Source organism: Protopterus annectens, chromosome 10.part0 (genome assembly GCF_019279795.1).
Source record: "Protopterus annectens isolate FY-2018-M chromosome 10.part0, PAN1.0, whole genome shotgun sequence".
NCBI classification, from domain to species: domain Eukaryota; kingdom Metazoa; phylum Chordata; order Ceratodontiformes; family Protopteridae; genus Protopterus; species Protopterus annectens.
In genome coordinates this window covers 1,612,954,521-1,612,974,403 of record NC_056744.1, presented here as the reverse complement: position 1 = coordinate 1,612,974,403, position 19,883 = coordinate 1,612,954,521, and the positions used below count along the sequence as shown (strand labels likewise).

The window sequence follows — 19,883 nt, the reverse complement described above, 5'->3', positions numbered from 1 at the left end:
GATGGCTACAGTAATTGGCACATCATTTTGTCAGAATCAGGGAAAATTGATCAATAGAGCAGACTGGGCAGAATTTCTGAATGAATTCTTCATCTTGCATTGACACAGCAGTGGCAGGGTTGCATGCCAAGATGGGGAGATGTAGCAAGTATGGATAGGACACATGGACAAATGGAATACCGACTAGAGAAGTAACAAAGATAGTCAGGATTCTTTGATAGGTCCTTGTGTGCTATGTACCAGGGTGTTAAAACTGTTGACAGTGGTGATCACTGAACCACTGGCAGAAATTTGTAGTCCTCCAAAGTAAGTGACATGGAACTGAAAAACTAAAGATTGGAGAAACTGGCTCTGTCTTGCATAAAATCTAAAAAGGACTTTGGCATTATAAGTGATTTGTCCCTCTTCCATTCCAGGCAAGATCATGGAAAAGCAAAAAAAAAAAAATCTATTAGAACATTTTTGCATGTATTTATTTATTTATTTCAGTTTTATGACCGGGGAGGTCCACTGGGCTCAGGGAGCCCATTTTCAGTGGAGGCCCGGGGTGATACGCTCTGCATTACATAATATTATTCACAGTTAAAATCAAAATGAAATGAGGTAAAGAATACAATTAAATATGTTTGTGTTACACAGTGTCTTCACAGTTGCAATCAAAGTAAAGAGAAACACAATTGAAATATGAATTTGAGTCAGAGAACAACATAAATTATATGGTTTCATGGTGTCAAAGTATTTATGAAGGTATAATATAGAGTAGGTACAGGGAAATTATAGTGAAGAAATCGTGGTTACAGATTTTATTTTAAGCTAAAGAACAGGAATAAGTTCCCTGATTATAAGGTATCTGAAAAGTAAGGAGGCAGTGGCAACAGAGATGAGGGGGAAAAGAATGAGAAGAGAAGGAGAGTAGAGGGTGGTAGAGGCTATTGTGAGTTGTACAGCTGTGAGTTTACATTATTTACAATTAAGTTAAGTTTAAGCTCAGAGGTAGAGAAAAGCGTATGCGGAAGGAAAAGCATAAGGCTATGTGGGGAGAGAACAGTTGCATTTCCAGTTGTAAGAAAGATAGGAGTGCACGAGAGTTTTAAAGGTTTCAAAGCTTTCACAAGTCCTTAGGGAGGATGGCAAGCTTTTAGCTAAAAAAAAGGATAGCAGATGCTGTCCAGCAGGACGATTGGGTTTACGAATAGTGATTAGGTTTTGGTGGGATGATCTTAGAGATCTTGGAGGGGTGTATGGTTGGAGGATATTGGTTAGGGCTGGGCACTTAGCAGGTTGAAAAATTAGTTTATGGGCTATAGTAATTTGGAGATAATCTAGATGGTTGGGGAGTTCAAGCCAGTTTAACAAATGAAGGGCAGTACAATGATGGGAGGAGAATTTGGCTTTGGTGGCAAATTTAGAAATCTTATTATAACAGACTTCCAGTTTGGAGGAGAGAGAGGCAGATAGGTTTGATAGGAGAGGAGCACCATATAAGAGTGGGGGGATCAGATAGGTAGTGGCAAGAGTTTGTCTGTTGACTGGGGAAAGGAAGTGGATGTTTCTGTATAGCATACCAAGTTTAACAAGAGTTTTCTTAATGTTTTGCTGGATGTGAGTGTCGAATTTTAGGTGTTCATCAATGGTTACCCCAAGAAGGTTAGCAAAAGGAACAACCTCTAAGGCAGCTCTGTTGTGGCTATTAATTTGGAAAGAATTTTTCTCAAGAGGGGAGGTTTTTGACGGAGAGAATAACAGAAGTTTGGATTTGTTGGCATTTAGCGAGAGGTGGTTTTGGAGCATCCATTGTTCGGTGGAGGAGAAGGCAATTTGAGTTATTATTTGTAGCTCAGGGAGGGTGGGGGCGCAGCAGATTAAAGATGAATCATCTGCATATTATACAATTGTGGAAGTCATTAATAAAGATGTTGAACAGCTTTGGACCAAGTATAGATCCCTGAGGTACCCCAGTGGGGGTTGGAAGGAAGGAAGACATGCCAGAGAGGTAGCTTGAGAACCAGGATAAAGAATTCTTGGAGAGCTGGAGGCTAGAAAGGTGGTTTAAGAGGTGGGTGTGGGAAATGGTATTGAATGCTTTGGATAGATCAAGTAGAACTGTAGAGACAATTTTACAAGAGTCACGGGCCAGATTTACTGTGTCTAAGAATGAGAGCAGGGAGATGATAGTACTATGGCCGGGTCGGAAATCGTGTTGGGTTGGAGTAATTAATTGATGCTTGGCTAGGAATGACATAAGCTGTAGGTGGATGTATTTCTCTAGGATTTTAGAGATTGGGGAGAGGATAGCTATAGGGTGGAAATTAGAGATGCTATTGTTTTTGCCTCTCTTATGGAGAGGTAGGATAAAGGCAGCATGCCATAGTTTGTGCACATAACATTCCTGCATGGATCTGTTGATTAAGATGCTGATGGGAAGAGCAATACTGTCTGTGGCTAGTTTTAGGAAGGAAGATGGAATATTGTTAGGGGCATTGGAGCATGGTTTTAATTTAGTGAGGAATCTTTTTATGAGGAAGGTAGAGATGGGTTTAAGTTCAACTTCTGGTGGGGGATTAGAAGCAGAGGGTTGTGTAGGGGGTATGGAAGATTAGATAGGTTGGGAGGATGGGTCGTTGTTAGGGAAGGTCTTGGTCAGTTCTGCTATGGAGTTGGTAAAGAAGGAGTTGAATAAGGTGGCTATTTCAGAGTCAGATTTGCCTGAGTCAGGGCAGGGATTATTTTTGGTACCTGGTTTGAGAAGAGACTTAATTAAACATCAGTTTTAGCACCTCAGCAAGAAGCCTTCAAGCTTGTTTTCCACCTTTCCTGTAACAAGTCTAGTCCAGATACAGACTTGCTGTATCCAGGACTGTTTGTAAGCTTCTGAGCAGAGCCAAAGTCTGCTCTTCATTTTTCCGTTAGATCTGCTAGTTCTCTCCTCTCCTGCACTTATACTAGCTTTTTAGTCTAGCACTTTACCAGACTTCATGTAGCAATTATTGTAGCACACAAAAGTGCTATCAGCACTAAATGCTCTACAAGGAAACAGATCCGGTACTTATTATCAATGTCCACCCCTCCAGGCATGTCTAAAGGTCAGTTCCCCTCTACTTTCTCCTATTAACCTGGTGAACTTGGCCATTCTGAGGCAATGTAGCAACTGCCTCATGTACACCGACAACCCTCTCCTCTTACCTTCCAAGACTCAGACTTGTGAGAGATGCACTTATATATCCAAACTGGAAGCCACGCACTCTCAAGCCAAGACTGGAATAGCTGGTCAAGAGGAGAAGGTCAACACTTGCACCACATCACATGGAACACATAGCCCTCCAGAACACACACCAGCACTGCCTTTACATAAAAACACAAACCACACACCCACCTTTGTGGAGGTTCTCAATAAAAATCTAACCCAAGCAGCAGAGACCTCCAAGTCAGAAACGCACTTGACCAACACAACACAACACTAATCATGAAACACATAACTCTCTTAAACAGTGTGCCACTCAACCAAAGCCCCTAAGGCAAAAGAGCATGCCCAACACACGAGTCATAGGTAACTCGATAGTGAGGCACACTGATGTCCCACTCACTAGGTTGAATAAGGAGAAAGTAACAGTCAGCTGCCTGTCAGGTGCCAGGATCCACCACATAACGCACGCACTCAGGTCCCTCAACCATAGGTACAAATATGACTCTGTCATTGTACATGTGGGTGTGAATGACCTGAAACATACCTCCCTGGACTACAGGAAAAGAGACATGGAGGAGCTCTCGGATTATGTAGCCCAGGTGGGTATGCTCCTAGCCCTGAGCAGCATACTACCATCATCCAGAATTATACCACAGTACAAGCAGAAAATGATTGATTTCAATAATTGGCTAAGTTTCTGGTGTCATTCTAAGGGGATCCAGTATCTGTCTGCCTGGGATGACATGATTGAAAAACCTCAATGCTTTGCCAGAGATGGCCTGCATTTGTCACCCCTGGGCTTCTGGATACTGGCCAAGGCTCTTGCCACCCACATAGTGCCTTTTTTAGGTAATGTTCGAAAGACCAAATTACCACTGTAACAGCTACAAATAAATGCAATCTGAGGGTCATGCTGCTCAACGCTAGAAGTCTAAATCTCAAAATGTACTCACTCGAAGCACTCCTTAAAATAGAGAACATCAACATTTGTGCTGTAACAGAGACCTGGTTCAAGGCTGCAGAAAGCACCCCTGCACTACCAGGCTATAACTCATTTCACACCTTTCAGCCCCAGAAGTTGGACCGATTCTCCAAGGGTGGTGGTGTTTCCATATTCATAAAGGATGCGCACACCTCCAGACTGGTAGCTCAACATAACACATCAGAGATACTTCAGGTGCAGCTAACATTGGGTAAGACAGCGACTCATGTCATAGCCTGCTATAGGTCCCCAACCATGTCCCAAGACTCACACTCCATGTTCCTAAACACCCTGGAGAATATTAGGGTCCAACCTAACACTCTCTTACTAGGTGACTTCAACTACCCCTCCATTAACTGGGAAAACTACTCATGGACCAATACACTCGCCCAACATTCCCTGGAGTTCATTAATTCCAATGCCCTGGATCAGCTCATTCTTACCCCCACTAGAGGTAGCAACATCCTTAACCTGGTCATTTCTAACATGGGCGACCGTTGCTCTCTCCAGTAGTCAGCTCCTCCCTGGTTAGAACCTACCACAAACTAATCACCTTGGAAATCCACATCCCTCCCAATCCCCCTGCAAAGGTAACCACCATGAAAAACTTCTCCAAAGTTAACTTTGGGATCCTAAAAACAGAGGTGGCTAACTTCACGGCACCCATACAAATGGAGAATAGTTGCATGACTGCTGAATCATACCCCAATGCACTGTACGAACACGTACACAAATGCATGGATCTTGCTATACCCAATAGGACCAAGACACTCTCCTCCAAAAAAAGGAAACCAATCTGGTGATCCTCTGCTATAAACAAACTCTACAACAGAAGGAAGAAACTGATGCAGAATAAGGTGAAGTCCCAAGAATAGAAAAACTCCCTTATCAGCTTCAACAAAATGTTGAGATCCCTCATCAAATCCACTAAAGCTAGCTATGAAAAAAGAATTGCAGCAGATAGTAAAGACAACCACAAGGCCTTCTATAGTTATGTAAAGAATCTCCACTGCAATATCCAGATTTGCACTGAGCTACTGCAAAATGGTACCTCCTATATAGAGCCAACAAATATTGCCAGTATACTGGCCTACAGATTCAGTGCCAACTTTACCCCCCCCCCGAAGGACAAATCACAATACCAGTAGATTGCAAGGCACCCAGCATTACTGCTGCACAGATTAAAACAGCACTGTCCAATGCCAAGAATACAGCTTCTATGGGACCTGACAATATTCCTGGCTGTGCTCTACATGAACTACAGAGTGAACTGGCACCTCACCTGTGTGCCCTGTTCAATCAGAGCCTCACCTCAGGCTTGGTCCCTAGAAAATAGTGCACTGCTACAGTCATCCATCTCCACAAAGGAGGAGTGACTACAGACCCTGGGAACTATCACCCCATTAGCCTGACGAGTCTGATATGCAAAGCTATGGAAAGCATCATGGACCCAATAAACAAGGATATAGGGAATCTCCAAACTCTGGATCCTACACAGTTTGGTTTTGTGAAGGGTAGATCATGCCTGCTCAACTTGGTCGACTTTGTTGAGTCAGTCACAAGAGCTGTGGATGAAGGCAAGTTGGTTCGTACAGCGTACCTTGATCTGGCCAAGGCTTTTGATACTATTCCCCACTATTCCCCACTCAGGAATCATAGAAAAACTCACTAAGCTACGCATCGATCCCTATATCACTAGGTGGGTTGCAAACTGGCTCACAGATAAAACCCACAGTGTGAAAGTAGCTGACTCCAAGTCAGACTGCCGACTAGTCACAAGTGGAATCCCACAGGGTTTGGTCCTGGGTCCTCTCCTGTTTTGTATCTACTTCTCTGAAGTCCAGGCCAACACAAAGGGACTCTGGCTGACAAAGTTCGCAGACATTGCAAGTTGGGAGCTATTATTAACTCCCGAAGTGATGTTGACATCCTACAGAATGGCCTCACTGAGACCAACAACTGGTATCAGAACCATGGCCTTAAGCTCAATGCCAAAATATGTGTTGCCATCCCCTTTGGGAAAAAACCCAGTTCCCATGAATTACCACATTGATGGCAGTCCACTGAACACAGAAGGAGTTATAAGAGATCTAGGAGCACAGGTTGACAGCAACCTCTCTTTTAATCACCAGATTGCCACTGTGGTCAGAAAGTCCTTCTATGTGGCACATCTCATTACTAAGGGTTTTGCATCCAGGAAGAAAGGGGTCATTGTCTCCCTCTACTCTTCCCTCATTACCAATGATCGAGTACAATGCCCCAGTTGGCATGTACCTCACTAGACACCGGCAACAACTGGAGAGGCTGCAAAAGTACCTCACAAAGAGGATCCTTTGCCTTGAACACTTGTCCTATATGAACAGACTCAAAAAACTCCAACCATTCTCTGTCTCATATCGCCTACTTAGAGGTGGTCTCTGCTTGACTTATAAAGCCATGTCTGACCCAGCTCTGTTAGAAATGATACATCTAAAGAAATCCCAATCCCTCCATCCACATGCTCCAGAGACCTCAACCTCATTACCACAATTAGCAGAACATGATGGAGGGACAGATTCGTAACCCAGAGGCTGCCCATGCTATGGAATAGACTTCCCATACATGTCAAGCAGAACACCTCGCTGACCCTCTTCAAGAGAAATCTTGATGAGTGGATTGGAAACAGAAAATTCATCCTGGTGATAACTCCAGTGGCTCTACTCGACAGAGGCACTGGGAACTAAGGACGGGTGGCACTATGCCAGGGTAATCCAATGGCTAGGCTTGTAAAGGCCCCAGGGCCATTAGCCTAGTACACACCTATGAACCTATGAACAGGAACAAATAAAAATAAATACACATTTAAAAATCTTTTGACCAATAAGAAACACACTCAATTAAAGATATTGCCAATTAATTTCCTTATTTAAGCCAAACAGCCTTAAAGTACCATATTTTAAAATATAAATAATTTCCTTCAAGAACCTTACATAATAAAAGTAAGAGTGAAAACCTGGAATACTAACTTGTAATAATATACAAGTAGATAAAACAGAGTAATACTGAGGCAGACTGAAAATGTTCACCCAAAGGATTATCAATTTTAGCATATTTAATATCATGTATAGTCTTCAAAGGAATTTTCTTTTAGTTGCACCAATGTAAAACAGATCAGAAGGACATTTGATAGCATAGACTGCAGCTTATGTATTACAACTACAGTTACCTCTGATATCAATTTTAATTGTATTAATTTTACAAAACAAAAGAAAATAATCACAGAACAACATGAAAACCTAACCACATGGGGTAATATCCAAACAGTTCTGAAGGATTGGTGGTCGATGTGATACTCCAAAGGAAAATAACTATTAACTAACAGATCACATATACTGCATCCTCTATGAAAAGAAAAATATGGAGCATTTGTATAACCTAGTTTGAAAACAAATTTCATAATGATCATGGAAAAGATTCTGTGCTACCGGCCAGCGGGGCTTCTTTGATTCAACTTTGGGGCAGACAGTATACAGCCTGCCTTTACTAGTCTGCCATGATTAATTTGCATGACAATGTCACTACTGAGGTGGACAAGTGGAATACTTTGCATATATGGTATATTTGAACTGTGGCAAGGTCTATGGCACTGCATCTCACTGGAGCATGGTAAGAAAATTATTGTGTACTGGTTGCAGCCCAAAATTTCAGAATGGATTAGAAAATGGCTATACATGTATAAATAGAGTAGCAGTGTTAGTGCGGAACTTGCCTTATAGCAGAGGTAAGAAGATGGTCACTGATGGTATATGGTTGGAAACTACTGGTGGTTATTTCATTTGGAGATGAGTGAGAATCCAATCCAATGTAGATTCTCTACTGGTATTTTTTTAAGTTAGTTGGTCTACTGAGGACTTGAGTGAAAAGATAGGGTGTCTGTGCATATTAGTTGCCAGCCAGTGTTCAGAACTCCCAGTATGATTGTTTTATGGCTTATGCCTGTGAGTATCCAGTAGAAGATTTATTTGGCAGTATTAATATTGTTATTGGGGGTATGTATAGGACTGCTGTGCAATTGTTATTTTTACTGCTAAGCTTTAGCTGAGAGATGAATATTTCCTTGATGTGAAATTGGGGAATGGGGTTATGATAGGGAGGCATTTCAAGGTATTTCTTTAAAAATGGCTACCTTGACAGACTTTTTGCTTTTTCTATCCATTCTTGTGACACTTCTTCTTTTTATATATGGCTTTAGCCTAGCACATGCTTCTAAGATTCATACTGAGAAATTGTAAACTTGCTCGTGCCTTTGTGGTAGAGAATGGAGATGGATGTGTTTTTTGTGGAGCAGGTGAATCTCATGTATGGATTAGATTACCCTGTTTGGGTGTATGTCACCACTTAGGTTTAATTTTGATAGGTTTTGATATAAAGTGTTTGTTGAGAGTAAACATTTGTATTTGAGTTTATATTTTAAGTGAACATTTCTTAGCAAGGAATTAGTATTTAGACAGATGTGTTTATGGAGATCAAAGTATGTGGTAGTGTATAGGTTAAGGGAGCCTGTATATGTTTAAAATGTTTTGTTTTTTTGTTTTGTTTTATGACATGGTGGTTTGGGGTTGGGAAATAGTAAGAGGTGTGTATGAAACAAGGATAAGTTTGTGACTAAGATTATGGGAAGTAGTATTAAAATTTAAAGAATGAGCATAGCAGATGAAAGAGAAAAGCGAACAATGTATGGAGCATGAGGAGAACAGAGAAAATGTGAAAGGGTTTGTAAAAGCAGAGGACTTGTGATGAGTTAGGATTGCATTCCTTGATGTATATAATATTTTGCGATGAATGATGGTTTGGAGCAAAGGTTCTGTGAGATGATGGAGAGCTGCGTTTATTCCTGAATGTACTGTGGTAAGGGTTCAGATAGATAAGTGAAAAGGAAGTGGGAAACTAGGTTTTGTGCCATGCAAATGGAGAACAGCTACAGTCATTCCCCTGCATAACAGAAGATCTTCCACAAACCCAGGCAGTTACAGAAGGATAAGTCTGACCAGCTGCATACATAAAGCCATGGAAAGTCTTGTCGTTGAACTAAGCAATAAGAACATAGGGAACCTCCATACACTGCACCCATCTCAGTTTGGATTAATCAAGGACAGGTCATACTTCTCAAACAGGCAAATTTTTTTGAAAAGGTCATCAAAGCAATGGATAAAGGCAAAACATTACACACAACATGCAGACCTGGCCAAACCTTTTGACTCAATTTCCCATTCAGGCATTACATAAAAGCTAAATAAACTGGGAATAAACCCTTATGTCACCTGCTGAATTGCCAACTGGCTCACTGAAAGGACACAGGAAATCAAAACAGGGTAAGTTACCTCCACAAAGAGACCAGTCACCAATGGAGTCCCTCTGGGTTCTTTGCTGGGACCCCTCCTGTTTGATGTTTACTTTTCTGAAGTATAAACAAATACCAAATGGCTCTGTCTGACTAAGTTTGCAGTTGACTGCAAGCTAAGACCAGTCAATGAATCCCCAAATGACTTTGCCATCCTGCAGAAAAGTTTGTCCCAAATAAATAACTGGTGCCCAAATCATGGACTGAAACTAAATGCCAAAAATGCATAACTGTATCCTTTGGGAAGCCATCTATCCCACAGAATGACTACATTAACAAAACATTGATCCAGTTGTTTGATATTTGAGAACTTATGTGGACAGTGACCTAACTTTTGACCAATGTGTGTCCATTGTTGTAAGAAAGTCCTTCTATATTGCACAGTTTATAAAAAAAGGGATTTTGTCTAGATCTAGGAATGCTATTGTCCAGCTTTACTCAGTCCTCCTTAGGACAGTCATTAAATATAATGCCCCTTTGGCATATATCTGTCTGTACATATGCAAAAACTGGAACATCCACAGAGATACCTTACTAAAAGGATACAAGGCCTAAACAACATGTCTTACACGGACCAACTCAAAGCCCTCTCACTATACTTGGCATCATAGAGACCGCTGAGAGGTGACCTGTGTCTGGCATGAAAGGCATCCTCTAACACAATACTGATGAATTTACTGCACATCAGCAAGTCAGATGGCATCAGAAATACTCAATCTAGTGATATAAACCTCTTCTGTGGCATCCACAGAATGGTTGGAGGGAGAGGTATTGTTTGGATGGAAAGGTATGTCTTGCAGAAGATACCTCTGTTCTGCAACAGACTCTGTATCCACATAAAACAACATTCATCCCTGTCTGTATTCAAGTGCAGCTTGGATCTATGGTTGGGAAACATAACATTTCCCAGAACTGCCTCCTGTACTACTAATGGGCAGAGGCAGGTCCTAAATGCTTTATCCCATGCATGTGTCCCCTCAAATTATCTATGGTACAATCTCAGTTATTGGAGGTAATGTATAATTATCAACCATGGGGTGGATAAGGCCAGTTTATAACCAAATTGGATAGGTTAATTCGAGCATAAAAAGGGAAATCAGCTAGGCTTAAAATGGCCCTCAAGGTTAGCTAGCTTAGTACTTACCTATGAACCTACGAAATTATGTTACCTGTGAGATATTCAGGTGGTGGTGGTAAGGCGTAACAGGTGACAACATGAATCAGTAGTTCTGTATGAGCATATTAAGGAAGGAAGAGTATGGTGTTGGAGGAAGAGACAGAAAATGGGGAGAAAACTTGTTTGTATGAATTTTTGTGGATGAAGTCAGGAAAAAGATGGGATGTAGAACAGGTGTAGAAAGAGAAGAAGTGTAGCTGAGGAACGTTAAGAAAATTGTCTATCTTGTGCTAGTGAGGCTGGAGTAAGATGTTAGTGTTTAGGAAATTATGTGTGGTGATAGAGTGTGGAAGGAATAAAGAAAGTGATGTGTAAGGAAGGAAGGCAGAAAGTGATGTGTAAAATAAGGGAGGAAAAAGAGAAGAAAGAACTCTGTATTTATTTGTATATGCAAGAAGTGGGAGCTATGAGTGGTATGTATGTGTTTGGTTGGTGTTTTGCTGCATTTCTTACCACTCACCTGTCCTTACTGAGATAACAGAATCTTGGGTCAAAAATGATACATCTGATCTTAGTAAACCCTTTCCTTGCAACTAGTATACATTCAATGCTCTACAGCTTGCCATATGGGGGGAACCACCCTTTTCTTTTTTAAAAATAATCTAGAACTGCAGCCATCTCTATCGATGATCAAGGTCCTAACTGGCTCTTTGCTGGACTTCCTTCCCACAACTTATCTTCCTTTATTAGTGCAATTACTCATATACTACATTCCCACAACTCAGGCAAATTCATAAACCTCATTGCTGGTCTCTAGAAGCCTACAAGCCATACAAAAATGTACTAATTCTGAGAGATTTCAATAAAAATGTCTGAGAACACTCAAACAATGATCTTCAGTCCTTCCTCTTAGAACATTATGTAATCCAGATAGTCACTAGTCTCACAAGACGAAAATTCAGAGCCAACAGACACTGCCTAGCTGACCTAATTAGTACCAACATCTCCACCCAAATTTCCTTCATCAAGATTCTTGCTCCTTTATTAAATGACCACTCAATAATGTTGTCTATCACCCATCCATATTCCAAAATGGTTCCCAACCTAACCTCTGTTTCTGATTACATCTCCCAAAAATGTAACTGCACTAAAACAAGCCCCCGGCAATTTTGACTGGTCTCCTATCTATCACTGCTCAATCTCCCACCCTCATTTTCCATCTACTTTCAAGGATCTGTTATATTTTGTTCTTAACCAAACAAACAAAATTGTAACTCAAAAACACAAAAGAAATGTATAGCCAGGAACATGAACAGCTAGAAAAACAGATATTTAATTCAAAGTTACTGATATTTAATCCAAAGTTAAGCGCTTTCTTCCCTGTACAGATAAGGGACTTCCTCAGAACAAATTTGAAAAATACATACATTTTCAACCTAAAACCCAGCCTTTTATAATGAGCCATAAATTAATAACTAATTAGACCTTAAAGAAATTTCATCCATTTGCATTCTAAAAACAAATACATAAACAAATGCATCATAAAGAATTTGTGTGATAAAACAATACACATACACAATATTAAAAATTATAAAAATTAAAACAATATATATTGAATGTCAGAATTAACCTAATATATGTTTCAATTTCAATACACTTGAAATAGAAATTGCTTCATTAATTCCTGGAAAATTAGCTGCATCCAGTCGGAGTTGCCATCTCAACTCACAGATGTCCAAGTGGACATCCAAACATCTCCCCTGCGGATCCTTTGGCAAATGTTGAATAACCAAAAACTAAAAAATATGGTCATTATACTGATGTATATGTCTGGCCAGTGCATTAGTTTGTTTTTTTTTATTTTTGATATCCAACAAATGTTCACAAATCCTATTTTTAAACACTCTAAGCATCTTTCCCTCATAAAATATTGGGCATTTTGTGCTCTTAGTCAAATACACAACATTAGCAGTACCACAATTAAAATGCCCATGCAGTCTCAAAATGTTTCCATTCAATTAAAAATTGTCACCAGTCTCCAATATGTGAGGACAAAAATTGCCATGTTGGCATCTAAAATTACCTTTAACTCTACTCATGCCCCCATAATAATGATTCTTAGTCCACTCAAAAATATCCTTGAAAGATCTGTCCCTTTTATATATAACTAATGGCTCCCCCCACCTTTTGAGCAATGTTGGCCCCAAATTGCAATATATCCCACGTGTTGTAAATAACATCAAGTATTCTTTGCACATCCTGATTGTAACAAACAATAAATCCAACTTGACTCTTGAAATCAAATTTTTCTTTATTACCATTACCTTTGTCCTTTCCAAAGACCAACATTGGTTTATAAAAAACATTGTTTCTCTTATTTATTACTTCCTGACCAATTTCACCCAATAAAGTGCCAGGATAACCCCTTGCTTTAAACATGTCCAGAATAAACTTGACCTCCTCTAAAATAATTAAGTCCGAGCTGACCATCCTGACCGCCCTTACTAATTGTTCTATAACTATGGACTTCTTTTGAAAAGAGGGGTGGGCACTAGTGTATTCCAAATATAAATTGGAGAAAGTCTGTTTTCTATGTATTCTTGAACTTAATCCCTTCCCTTCAGAAATGGATAAGTCAATGTCCAAACAGACAATGTTTCTGGTACTATGATGGTGTGTGAATTTTAAGAATTCAGCAGTATTATTGATATACCTATAAAATTGCTCCAATTCACCTTCAGTACCTCTCCACAGAATGAACAAATCATCCAAAAATCTAGTATAGTACAAAATGTTAATCATAAATGCACTGTTAAATACAAAATGCTGTTCCCTTTATGACATGATATAATTGGCAAAGACGGGGCCGCATGCTGACCCCATTGCAACCCCCATCCTTTGCCTATAGTATTGACCTTCAAAGCTCACAACTTCCATAAGGGTGACATACACGTTAATGGCATCCTGATCAAAAACACTGGTTCCTAATAATTGAGCCTCTGACCACAACAGCCCTTCTTCGTGTGGTATCACAGTAAACAGACTTACCACATCAATTGTGACCAAAACACTATTTTCATCAAGTTTTATTCTACCAACCTTATCCAGAAATTCTCACAAATCCTTACAAATGTATGGAAAGCTTTTTAAACCAACCTGTAACTTCTGATCTAAAAATTTTCCTATAAAACAGGTTTTTGAACGCTTTCCATCAACTATTGGTCTAAATTGTGGATTCATCAGCCCTTTATGTATTTTGGGAATTACAAATATTCTTGGAACCATAGGGAACTTATTAACCATGTAAACATGCTCATCCTCATTAATTTGGCCTTGAAATAACATGTCATCCATAAGTAGGTCAATTTTCCTATACATAACGTGTATCTCATTAAATGAGCTCTCAACATAAGAACCATCCAAAAAAAGGGAATTTATCCCATCCAAATAATCCGTTTTGTTCATTATTATGATGCCATTACCCTTGTCTGGTTTCATCAGGCGTATATTGGTGTCTTGCACTAAATCAAAAAGCATAACCTCTTCCCTTTCTGTCAAGTTGAATGAATCATTGTAAAATTTAGATGCCAAAACTTTACGTACATCTTTTTCAGACTTATTTTCAAACAACTTAATAATGTTATTCAATGGGGGGTTAAATACACTGGGTCTCCTTAGATCCTCATTGTTATTTGCCATACCATCAGACGAGTTAAACCAAACTCTAAAGCTTAGTTTCCTCGTATAACATTTTAAATCAATGTGTGTCATCCACTTTCACCCTTCTAAAGGGCACAAAAGTAAAACTTTTAGCTAAAAGGTCCACATGCTCAGTTTTAACTATCCTGTTAGAATAGTTATACACTTTAAAATCATGTGATTTGTTAAATATAACACAGGGTTTAAAATCATTAACCAATCCTTCCACATTACCCCTGCCAGCAATTTCAACATTACTCTTATTGTTTACTTTCCATGCATTAACTTCATTGGTCCTCAATGTCTGTCCTGAGTTGGGCATAGGAACTTTCCCATTGTTAACATCGAATGGACGGACGACTTTAACAGTGACACTACAAGAGTTTATATTCCTCTCCACCAACTCACCATTGGTATACGCTGACAAACACGGAACCCTAATAGGAAAGTCTAAATTAGTTGCAGCAGTACTTACAGGAAACAAGAGCTCGAGCCAAATTCATTAATTCCTCCACTGTTGGCTTTTGCTCCTCATATTGGTGTTGGTTTTCGGCCATGCCCCCTGCTTGTTGTAGTCCTGGGAGTTTTTCGAAAAAAACAAAGCTGCGGCTCTTTTCCCCTTAAGCCTTTCAGAATGCCTAACGTTCTCCTCATTTGAGAGGGACTGTGTATGTTGCCTATTCCCCTTAAAAATGCCAACGTCATGCGTACACTTCTCCTTAGGGTCTGTATACTGATTGGACCAATCCTCCTCCGAACCAATACTTCCTGCTGACATTGGATACACCCTCTGAGAAGCATACTCATTCAAATCTCTTTTAATTTTGTTTGATTTACATGAAAAAATGGTGTTACAAGTGGTTGACACATTTGAAAACACATTGTTAAATGTAGTTTGCTTTACACTGAACTGAATGTTATTTTTGATGGCCTGTTTTAATTCATCTAAGTCCTTAGCTGCTTTCTCCGATGCTAGAGTATTGGACTTTACCCTCAGTCTCATCATCTGTAACCCCATTTTATCAAACAAATTATGCAATTCATTCAGTAACTCAGTGTCACCTTCAGCCCTGTTGGGATATTTCCACAGTCTAAGCCCCCGAGGAACAATTTCCAAATCAATGTTTTTTTGCAAATATGAAATTTCCATTTGTTGTTTTTTTGTACAATAATAATTTCTTTTTAAATAACCTTATTTTATCGATTATAGAAGAATTTTCAGGTTGGGAAACATTACCTTGCCTTTTCTCAAATCCGAAGGAAACAGTGTTATCTTTCCATTCATAATGCCCCCGTGCATTGCCGTTCGACTCTTCAGTGCTAACGGATATACCAGCAGGTGCACTATTCCACTGCCCTTCGGCCACATTCGAATTACTAATAACAGGTGTTGGCTGGGTTAAGGGGTAGCCAAGGCTACCAAACACCTCATTGCTACCTTGTTTTTCAGTCAAAGATTGTGTTTGTGCTGTATGTGCAGCCAATTGTTGCTGTATTTGTTGCAAAAGTTAGAAAATATCACCATTGGTAGTTCCTGAACTCTCCATCTCCTAGAACGCCAAACTCAACCAAACAAACGAAATTGTAACTCAAAAACACAAAAGAAATGTATAGCCAGGAACGCGAACAGCTAGAAAAACTGATATTTAATCCAATGTTATTGATATTTAATTCAAAGTTAAGCGCTTTCTTCCCTGTACAGATAAGGGACTTCCTCAGAACAAATTTGAAAAATGCATACATTTTCAACCTAAAACCCAGCCTTTTATAATACTCCAAAATGGTTCCCAACCTAACCTCTGTTTTTGATTACATCTCCCAAAAATGTAACTGGACTAAAACAAGCCCTCGGCAATTTTGACTGGTCTCCTATCTATCAGTGCTCAATCTCCCACCCTCATTTGCCATCTCCTTTCAAGGATCTGTTATATTTCCTTTCTTATTTTCTACCTTTATTAACAAACTCCCATTTTACTTTTCTGTTACAACTCTCATTCTATACTCTGATGAATAGGTAATTTACATAGCCTCCTCTTCCCAATCCAGTAATAAATCTCAACTAGAGGAAGATCTCAATCCACAATGCCACTGGCTCTAAGCAACAAATATTTTCACAATCTAAAAAAATGATATTTGGGATCAAACAAAAACTAAAATTGATTCTCCCAATTATTCAGTACTCACAACAATCAAATCCACATAGAATTGATTGATGACTTTCACTCTCAATGCCCAGTGAAGTTTCTATTATCCAATTTACATCACAAAAGAAACACTTTTAAAAATTCTTGTATGGGCTAGAAAGATCTCCCACTTCCTCTCTGCTCAAAGAAGAATTGCCATAGACAAGAGTATTCTAACAGCTAAATTAAAATACTCCCTTCCAAAATTTCTACTACTCCAGAAAACACTGTTCAGACAAATATGTGGATTCCCAGGCCTCTTCCCTCTTACAGAACACCATTGCCTCACACTGTACAAAGTTATGTGGCTTCCTGTTGGCTCACTTCTCCACAAGTTCTGAAACCAATACACTCTGCTCTGGCAAGCTGACTCATAGCTGCATCCTCCTCATATAATTCTTGTTTCCTCCCCTCTTCTGGAACCAACGTTCTTCCCCATCACAACTAACTACAGTCTGCTGATCATGCCTTCTAAAGCATAGGTCCCAAACTGTGGGAGTCACTATCCCCCAGCTAAAAACATACAATCCTTCCCTTAGTTTTACTCCAAATTAAATAAAATTTCACCAATAATACTCAATGATTTCACCTAATGTACATCACTTCAACTGATTCTACACTAGTCTCCAAATCCCTATTTCCACTACTTTTTTAAATTCAAATTTTACCCTTGTATTCTCCCCAAGCTTCCACCCTCTCCCCTTTCTAAATTCCCTCCCTTACCTGTCCATTACTCTCTTCCCCTTAATAACTGCAAATATATTGTACATTCCATTCTTGTTATTCAATGCCTGCAGTTTATCTGTCCCATATTTATTGCTGTTGTACAATTGTATTTGTTAGTCTTCACATTAACTTTTTTTTATTTTAGCTGCTGTTGGATGACCACTGTGTGTCTTTTTGATATTATTTTTCTGAGCTGATCTGCAAATGGTCCATGTGAATCAGTACTAAATCCTGAACAAGAAATTCAAATAAATAAGAAAATTATTCCAAGTAGCTTTGTAGAGAACAACAAAAATGCATTTTGTTATGTATGTGTGTATGTATTTTTTTATTTATTTGTCTTTGGTAATTGAGGTAGAGCAGTGTTTCACTTGCAATCCACATAGTGTGTTGCATAGTGGTGCTGTTAGGGAAAGAGATTTGCCTAAGGTAATTTGTAGGGTTGGAGTTAGGGGCAGGGGTAGGGTTAGGGTTAAGGTAAAGTAGTGCAGGAGGTAAACCTCCCCTTGCCCATCTTTGCTGATGTGTGTTAAACCCTGCCCTAACCCCACCCTACAGATTACCTAATGAAAAACCCTTCCCCTAACATTGTCACTATGCGAAGTATGTCTGATGTTACAGTTAGTTTTTTCAGGCATTTTTCAGCTGACCAATCACAATAGCTTTAGACACTTATTGGTCAGTTAAAGTTAGACTTGATCTGCAGAAATCAGTGTAATGATTGTTGATGTTTCTGCATATCAAGCTTTAATGATGCACTCATATATGCTGTGACATAGACAAACACACATATGCACGCATATATAATTTATTTATAGTATTATACATTTTTTTCATGACAGTCATGTCTACACATTGCAGTAGGTTAGTAACCACCTTCTATGCTTTCTCCTGTCCTGACATTATTGTTGTGTAGGAGATCTGGTTTACTGAGTACCACGCATTTCTTTATCTAAGCATGAGAAGGGAGGGTGATGTAGAACTCTTTCCTCTACACATTTATAACCATGACTTTATAGTGATATTAGACTTGTGGTAGTGTCTGAAATATCACTTGATCACTGAAGCAACAGAAAATTTATTTTTTTGTTTGTGCCTTTCGGCTTTTCCCGGTTAGGGGTCGCCACAGCGGAACTCTGGTCCGCTAATTATTGGTAGTTGATTTTTACGTGCCGAGTTACCAGCCCTGACGCACGACCTTCAACAAAGGTACGCCCATTCACGCATGTCTCCTCTAGCTGAGCGTTGAACCAGACAGCGTCTTACTGTGAGGCAACACATTCACTAAAATTGTCTTTCACTAGTGTATGATTTTGAGAAACGTAGTAACAGACAAAAAGAAAGCTACTGACACTGTCATTCCATAACGTATCTTTCCTAAGATGCCCAGTAGTATGTCCCATCAGCCTTACCTGTCAGTTCCAGATGCTGCACAGCTGTTTGTACATACTTCTTAAAAATGCACATAACCTTAATAGGGTTTACGAGATATTCGTTTGCACGTAATGGGTCAGATACATCTTCTGCTTCCCAAGAAAAAGGACTGGCTGTTTCAGCTTTCAGTGGGAAAACAACCAGTGGTACAGTATCGCTCTTTGCAAGATGTTCTGGTAAACATGGTGGGATAATTTTTGGAAAATCCTTTAGTGGTACTAGAAAATCAAATTCATCTGGCTCAGACACCTGCAGCTTGTCATTGTAACTTCCAGAGATGACTAACTCAGAGCTGAATCGGGGATCCTGTGTATTTACTACTTTAAGCACATTTAGCATTTTTGGCATTACATTAAGTACCACCTTTTTGGTACTGCTCCTTGGAATACACACCTCTCTATGCAGGAACTCAGAAAGGATTTCACTGTCCAGATAACCCCAGTTGTATTGCTGTGAGAAGTTACAAATTAATTTAGCTTGAGAATATGAAAAGTCAGTCAAATAATGCTGTCTTACAAAAGGTCTGATTAGAAATGTAGTTTCATTTTCTTCTGCATCTGTTATTAACAGTGACGCATTTTTTGTACATGAAGGATGCTTTAAGAAAGTATCTGGGATAAACTTTTCGTTGACTTTCACTGGTTCTAGTAACATGTCATTGAAACTTCCCCATCTGACAAACTCGGAGATGAAGCTGGGATCTTCCTCATTTTCTTCTTGAAGCAGAGACATTATCTTTGGGACAGAGTTAGCTCCGGTTTATAATCCAGGAATTTAAAAAAGTTTTCACTGCCTTGATATCCCTGCCAACGTCACTGTTGCGCGATGTTTATATTTTCTATTCCTAAATTGAAATCCCCACCAAGTAAGTAGACTTGGCAGAGAATGCAGTTTCAGTTTCGATTTCTACAATTGTCATCTGTTACTGTGGTGTACTTAAAGGCAAAGTATTCCTTTTAAAAAGCATCTGATATATTTGTATTACATAAAAGGAAAATATCTGGAATTCTTGTAGCATAAATTTTAAAGAGTTTTTTTTCTCTAATGTTCAGTGTTTCAAGATCTAGAATAAATTTTAATAGTGAAGAGAAGAAATTTAATTTTTTTTCTGACTATCTAGAACTAAAATACTTTTTGCAGTTCTAAACTGCTGTTCTAAAAAACACTAATAGAGTTTT

General features: G+C 39.2%; 1 protein-coding gene across 1 annotated transcript in view; it reads right to left on the bottom strand.

The window, feature by feature from the left end:
* LOC122814352 (protein mab-21-like 3) overlaps positions 1-19,437 on the bottom strand; it is a 71,013-nt gene extending 51,576 nt beyond the window's left edge. The window contains exon 1 of the mRNA XM_044086937.1: positions 18,684-19,437. Within this exon, the coding sequence (XP_043942872.1) occupies positions 18,684-19,437 (754 nt within the window). The remainder of the gene's footprint in view (positions 1-18,683) is intronic.
* Between the last annotated feature and the right edge of the window lie 446 nt (positions 19,438-19,883).